This window comes from Nicotiana tomentosiformis, chromosome 12 (genome assembly GCF_000390325.3).
Source record: "Nicotiana tomentosiformis chromosome 12, ASM39032v3, whole genome shotgun sequence".
NCBI classification, from domain to species: Eukaryota; Viridiplantae; Streptophyta; class Magnoliopsida; order Solanales; family Solanaceae; genus Nicotiana; species Nicotiana tomentosiformis.
In genome coordinates, this window is record NC_090823.1 from 32,694,622 (window position 1) to 32,702,502 (window position 7,881).

The following is a 7,881-nucleotide window of genomic DNA, read 5'->3' on the forward strand; positions in this document are numbered from 1 at the left end:
ATCTAACATGGATTGAACATACCAGTAAGAATCTAACTTGATAAAATGAGAGAAGCTTTAGAGCTAATGGGGTATGCACTGTGCTTGCTTAGGGCTTGAGATATCAGAGAGTGTATAGTGTGAAAAGTTATGAACAGCCCTATTTATAGATTGACCCGTCGGGCCCAGAACTTACCTGAGTGCGGCCGCACAATTTTGAGTGCGGTCCGCACTCCTTACCTGTACCTTGGAAGAATTTCTGCGGTCCGCACAAGAGTGAGTGCGGCCGCAAAATTTATTCGGACCGCACAATTTTGTGTGCGGCCGCAAATTGTTAAGGAAATTTGACAGGCCAAACTTTAGAGACCATGCATTATTTTTTATCTTCTAGTTGTGCGACCGCACACAGAACTGTGTGACCGCAGAGTGATTGTGCAGTCCGCATAATTTTGGTGCGGTCTGCACTTTTGTGACACTTAGCCATTTTTTCTTGCAAAATCCCTGCAATGCACACCTATTCCTGCATACACTTCAAAACTAGTTAGCACAAAACAAAGCTATCTAACAAAGAAGAAAAACAAGAAAAAGAAAAAGAAAAAGGTACATGGGTTGCCTCCCATGAAGCGCCTGATTTAATGTCGCGGCATGACGTAGATTACCAATCATTTGAAATGAAGAACCGTCACAATATGACCATCATCAACCTTGCCAATATAATGTTTAACCCGGTGCCCATTGACTCTAAACACCTCATCATTATTATTTTCCAACTCTAGAGCACCAAAGGGGGTTACATTCACCACTTCAAAGGGGCCACTCCATTTTGACTTCAACTTGCCCGGAAACATCCGTAACCGGGAATTGAACAATAGCACAAGATCACCCTCTTTAAATTCCTTGTTGTGGATGTACTTGTCATGGAGGTACTTCATCTTCTCCTTGTAAAGAGACGAGCTTGTGTAGGAATGATACCATAATTCATCAAGCTCATTCGATTGTGACATCCTTAGATTTGTCGCGACATCTCATTCAAGGTTCAACTTCTTCAAAGCCCACATGTCCTTATGCTCAAGTTCTACCGGAAGATGGCATGCCTTCCCGAATACTAACTGGTATGGAGATATCCCGATCGGTATTTTGTAGGTCGTTCTATAAGCCCAAAGAGCATCATCAAGTTTCTTGACCAATCCGTCCGGTTGGCATTGACTGTCTTCGACAAAATACTATTTATCTCCCGGTTGGAGACTTTAACTTGTCCGCTTGCTTGAGGATGGTAGGGGGTTGATACTTTTTGAGTGACACCATACTTTGTGAGTAAGGTATCAAAAGCCTTGTTGCAAAAATGCGAACCCCCATCACTAATAATGGCTCTTGGGGTACCAAACCTCGTGAATATGTTCTTTTTCAAGAATGCCACCACACTCCTTGCTTCATTGTTGGGCAAAGCAATGGCCTCAACCCATTTAGATACATAATCCACCGCAACTAGAATGTAGGTGTTCCCACAAGAGCTAACAAACGGACCCATAAAATCAATACCCCACACATCGAAGATATCTATCTCCAAAATAGTGGTGAAGGGCATTTAGTTCTTCTTTGAGATCCCACCGGCCCTTTGGCATTCATCACACCGCTTGACAAGCTCACTAGCATCCTTGTAGAGAGTAGGCCAATAGAATCCACAACTCAAAACTTTTGTCGCCGTTCTTGCTCCACCATGGTGATCACCATACAGTAAAGAGTGGCAAGCCTCAATAATACCCATTTGTTCTTCCTCTGGAACACATCGTCGGATCACACCATCGGCACATATTCGGAAAAGATACGGCTCATCCCAATAATAGTCAAGGCAATCCCGTTTAAGCTTCTTCCTTCGGTTTGAAGAGAACTCATTCGGTACAATGCCACTCACAAGATAGTTTGCTAAGTCGGCGAACCATGGTATCCCGGTCATTGAAACAGCTAGGAGTTTCTCGTCGGGAAATGAATCATTGATCTCAAGGCCGTCATGTGGCCTCCCCTCCTCCTCCAATCAGGACAAGTGGTCCGCCACTTGATTCTCGCTGCCCTTGCGGTCTCTAATCCCTAGATCAAACTCTTGCAATAGAAGCACCCACCGCATTAGTCTTGCTTTAGAATTTTTCTTGCTCATCAAATATCGGAGCGCCGCATGGTCGGTGTGAAAAATCACCTTTGTACACATCAAGTACGGGCAGAACTTTTCCATAGCAAAAACGATAGCAAGGAGCTCTTTTTCGGTCATTGTGTAGTTGACTTGGGCATCATTCATAGTCTTACTAGCATAATAGACCAGATGGAAGATTTTGTTGATACGCTGCCCCAAAACAGCTCCGACCGCCACATCACTAACGTCACACATGAGCTCAAAAGGCAAGCTCCAATCCGGTGTAGTGATAATAGGAGTAGTAGTCAACTTGAACTTGAGCAATTCGAATGACTTCATACAATCCTCGTTGAAATGGAACTTGGCACTTGATGAATCGGCGATACAACCCTGCATGACCCAAGAAGATCCTTACACCCTTCACAGATGTAGGGGAGTTGGTAGATCACCTTAATTTTGGCCTTGTCGACCTCAATACCATGCTTTGAAATTTTGTGGCCGAGGACTATGCCTTCTTCGACCATGAAGTGATATTTCTCCCAATTCAAAACCAAGTTTTTCTCCTCACATCTTGCCAAGACCTTATCCAAGTTGTTCAAGCAATCATTGAAGGAATTCCCCACCATAAAGAAATCATCCATAAAGACCTCAAGAATATCCTCCACCATATCGGTGAAGATGGCCATCATACACCGTTGAAAAGTCATTGGCGCATTGCATAACCCAAATGCCATCCGTGAAAATGTGAAAGTACCATAGGGACAAGTGAAAGTTGTCTTTTATTGGTCCTCGGGAGCAATGAGAATTTGATTGTAGCCGGAATATCCATAATGGAAACAATAAAAAGCTCGTCCGACTAACCTGTCAAGCATTTGATCAAGAAATGGAAGCGAAAAATGATCTTTCCGAGTGACTTTGTTGATCTTCCGATAGTCCATGCACACTCTCCACCCGGTCACCATTCTTGTAGGAATCAATTTGTTCTTGTCATTGGTGACCACAGTCATGCCCTCTTTCTTTGGGACACATTGCACTGGAGAGGTCCACGAGCTGTCCGAAATGGGGTAAACTACCCTGGCATCCAACCACTTTATGATCTCCTTCTTTACCACCTCTTGCATTGCTTCATTTGACCTTCTTTGATGTTCAATGGAGGGTTTGGCATCCTCCTCCAAAATAATCTTATGCATGCAAAAGGCGGGGCTTATACCCCGAATATCCGCCAATGTCCATCCTATAGCTTTCTTCCTCTTTTGAAGCACCGCCAAAGTAGAATCTACCTGCATGTTAGTCAAGAAAGAGGAAAGAATAACAGGTAAAGTACAACATTGGATAAGAAACTCATACCTGAGATGTGAAGGCAATGACTTTAACTCCAAAGTGGGAGGCTTCTCGATCGAGGGCTTTGTTGGAGGAGTCTTCCGGTTCTCAAGATCTAAAGACAATTTTCGGGGTTCATAAATATACGACCTCATTCCTTGTAAGGCATTTACACATTCCACATAGTCATCCTTCTCATCATTATCATGATTAAGCAATACGGCCTCCAAAGTATCGTCAACATTCATCATGGCACTAGCATCATCAACAATCACCTCGGTGACTAAGTCCACAAATGAACAAACTTCATTGCTATTCAGTTGCCTCATAGATTTGCATACATGGAAAACCACATTTTCATCGCCCACCCGAAAGGTGAGCTCACTGGCTTCCACATCAACAAGAGCCTTCCCCGTAGCAAGAAAAGGTCTACCCAAGATAATAGGCACCTTATAGTCCACTTCGCAGTCAAGAATCACAAAGTCCGCCGGGAGGATGAACTTATCAACACGAACCAACACATCATCAATAATACCCAATGGTCTCTTCATAGTACTATCTGCAATTTGTAACCTCATAGATGTGGGTCTTTGTTGCTCAATTCCCAAAGTTTTAAACACCGAGTAGGGAATCAAGTTGATACTCGCCCTAGATCACATAGAGCTTTGGCAAAGTAGGCGGTTCCAATAGTGCAAGGGATTGTGAAAGCACCGGGATCTTCCAATTTTGGAGCCATTGAGTGCACAAAAGCACTCACTTGATGTGTCATCTTGATAGTCTCACAATTCATTGATCTTTTCTTTGTCACCAAATCTTTCATGAACTTTTGCATAATCGGGTATTTGTTCCAACGCCTCAACCAATGGAACATTAATGGATACGCTCTTCATCATGTTAATAAACTTCTTGATTGGTTCTAACTATTTTGCTTGGCGAGCCTTGGAGGGTATAGAGGAGGAGGCCTTGGCATTGGTGCCTTGGCCTTTGGCACTACCGGTTTCGGTATGTCAATCACGTGTTCCCTAGACGGGTTCACTTCTTCTTGGGTCTCCTCCGCACTCTCATCAATGTCAATTTTCACTTATTCATTTGCTTGAACCACATTGCTTGGAACCTCATCTTCTTGAACCACTACATCATCATCCATAATTCTTCTTTGATTTGAAGTGGTTGCATCTCCACCTCTTCCACTCCTTGTTGTTACGGCCATGGCATGTCCCATGTTGTTCCCACCCTTCAGGTTTACCACCGTATCACTAGGTAGTGCCCCCTTAGGACGAATGTTTAAAGCTTGCGAGATTTTCCCCAATTGAAGTTCCAAATTGCTGATTGAAGTGTTGTGAGATGCTAATTGAGCATCGGATTCGACATTTCTCCATCATTTGTTTGAACATATTTGCAATCCGTCCCATATCATTGTTGGAAGAACTAGAACCTTGAGATGGATAAGGAGGCGGGTTGTTTGGTTGTTGATACATCGGGGGCCTTTGAGAGCCCGGCCACCGATTCCCTTGGTTACCATTCCAACCCCTTGGTTGTTGCCTCCCCAATATTCTTGATTGTTGCCACCCCAATTTCCTTGGTTGCCTTGATTGTTCCAATTGCCATGATTGTTGTTATTGTTCCAATTACCTTGATTATTGGTACCACCACTCCAACTGCCTTGGTGGATTTGATTGTTCCAATTTCCTTGATTTCCTTGAGATCATCATTATTGATTCGGGCCTTGAGAGTTGTTCCTTTGCCCTTGGTAATTGTTGACTTATTGCACTTCTTCTTCTTGCTCATGATACGAATCACCCTGGTCATACCCACTATAATCTTGCATGAATTGTTTCTGACGGCTCTGTCCTTGTTGACCTTTTTGCCGTCTTTTGTTCATCATCATATTTACACCTTCCATCACTTTCACTTGTTTCGGCCCTTGAACTTGTTGCAGTTGAGCTTTGGCCAACTGGTTCATTATGGTTGTTAATTCTGCGATAGCTTGCCCATGATCATGTAGTTCCTTGTGTAGGTGAATGACATTGGGGTCACCTTGCGGAACATTGTCCCTACTTTGCCATTCCGATGAGGTATCCGCCATCTCATCCAAAATTTCACAAGCTTCGGCATAAGGTGTGTTCATGAAGTTCTCGCCGGCGTGCTGATTTACCACACATTGATTTGTTGTATTGATCCCCTTGTAGAAGGTTTGTTGGATCATGGCCTCTGTCATATCATTATTCGAGTACTCTTTAACCATGGTACGATATCTTTCCTAAATCTCGTGCAATGGCTCATTGGGCTCTTGCTCGAACGCTAGAATTTCATCCCGTAGTGTAGCCATGTGCCCAAGAGAGAAGAATTTGGCAATGACTTTTTCGGCCAATTCATCACATATATGGATGGAATGATTGGGCAATCTCTCTAGCCCGTCCAATGCTTTTCCCCGTAAAGAAAAGGGAAATAGCCTCAACCTCAGTGCGTCCTCAAAAACATAGGTTTGCTTGCTCCCCCAACAAGTATCGACGAACCCCTTGAGATGCTTGTAAGCATTTTGATTTGGAGCCCCGGTGAATAATCCCCGTTGCTCGAGTAGTGTAAGCATCACGTTGGTGATTTGGAAGTTGCCCGCCCTAATACGGGGCGGGACTATTGCACTTGCATAACCCTCATTCGGAAACACCCGGTGCGTTGCCGCTCTTGGTGGATGTGGGGGAGGGACCGGAACATCATCATGAGGCAGTCAGCCTCGCCTATTTGCTTCGGGAAGAACCTCATCTCCTTGATCCTTGTCCACTTCCTCCCCAATGGAAAATTACCAATGGGCTCATTGTTGAGAGCCATTCTCGTACCTATAAGCAATTCAAAAACAAAATTAGTGACTCAGAAGGAAAAGAAGACAAATCACACAAAAACCTAGATATATAGCTAAATCTGTTTAACTCCCCGGCAACGACGCCAAAAACATTGATGTCACCTAAACTCACACAACAAATATAGGTAATGAGGCGATCGAAGCAATAATAAACCCCAACGCAAGTTAGGGTCGAATCCTCAGGGAGTTAGAATTGGGATTAGGTATATATTTAGTGTAATTGTACGATATGCCTTAGATTACACTTTCACATTCTTGTTTGTTATTTCTACTTCTACTTTAAACTATTGATTGCAATTATAAAACTAGAAGACAATATTTTTGGTTTTGGTTGTTTTCCAAATGATAAAATATCTAGGGTCGTGACTTACACCTAGGTGGTTACCTAATGGGTTGTAAACTCTAGTGCAAGTTTGATTGGTCGGGGTTGTAATATAGCAATCACACGCAATTACCCACTCTATACATCTCGGTAGTTTGAGTGATTTTGCCCAATTTGGCTTTCTCAAGTCCAAATGGGTATTGCACAAAACAAGTGATAAATGCTCAAGTCGGGTCTTACTATCTCTAGATTCAACCCTTTAAATTGGGGCTATCAATTTCTTGAGTTCACCCCAATTTCTTGTTAGCCAAGTTTTTCTAGACTTAGTCTCTCTTTCTCTAGTAGAGACTAAGTAATTAGGCATGAATCAATGTTTGCAACCATTAATTCTTGAATTCAAGCAAGAACTAGGCTAAATATCACTAACCCAATCACAAACAAGTCCTAAATCAAACACCCATTAAGTAACCACACTAGGGTTAGGCCACAACCCTAGCTAGAAATTTAGCTACTCATGAAAAATGAAGAAATACAAGAAGAAATTAAGATAGAATGCATAATAATTGATTAGGGAAAGAAAATCTAATGTTTAGAAGCTAATCTAGTACAATATTACTCAAAACAGTAAAGAAAAACGGCTCAGGTGCTCTCCCAAAATAAAACTTACCATAAAAATGACAAAAAAGTTCTATTTATACTAAGCTGAAAATATTTGACAAAAATGCCGCTGCGGAGGTTGTGCGGCCGCACAATTCTGTGTGTGGTCTGCACTCTGAGCTTGACTGGTCACGATCACAGAATTGGTCTGCGAACCGCAGATCGATCGCAGAATGAGGCAGAATCGCCTAGTTCTGGAGGGCAATTATGCGGTCCATTTTGTGAACCGCAGAAGAATTATGCGGTCGCATATGCGACCGCAAATCTGCGTCAGGGCTTCAATTTTTCTAATTTTTAACCCGACGCTATTTCGATATATTGAAGTAGAGGGACTCTTTTGAAGCAAAAATCTGATATTTTAGAGAGAAGTGAGAGTGTTCTAGAGAGAGGGGGAACCCTAGGCTAATTGTTCATCAATCCTTGCTCAGGTCTTGGAGAATTCACAAGGAAAACTCACAAGGTCTTCATCCAAGAGGTAAGGTTCAAACCCTAGTCTTCAATTTCGAGTTTGGTTATAAGATGGGTAATTTGGGAGTATGATTTATAGGTATGGGAGCTGTAATTTATGCATGCATGTAGCTTTGAGGATGGTGGGGAGGAAATTTAACTAGTATGAGT

At 42.7% G+C, this 7,881-nt stretch overlaps 1 protein-coding gene across 1 annotated transcript; it reads right to left on the reverse strand.

The window, feature by feature from the left end:
• Window positions 1–1,564: 1,564 nt before the first annotated feature.
• Window positions 1,565–1,933, reverse strand: LOC138902437 (uncharacterized). The gene has a single exon (XM_070190305.1). The coding sequence runs from the start codon at window positions 1,931–1,933 to the stop codon at window positions 1,565–1,567; it is 369 nt and encodes a 122-aa protein (XP_070046406.1).
• Window positions 1,934–7,881: the final 5,948 nt, after the last annotated feature.

Coding starts and splice junctions, on each gene's coding strand:
- LOC138902437 (XM_070190305.1), bottom strand. CDS start 1,933: ATGACCGGGATACCATGGTTCGCCGACTTAGCAAACTATCTTGTGAGT.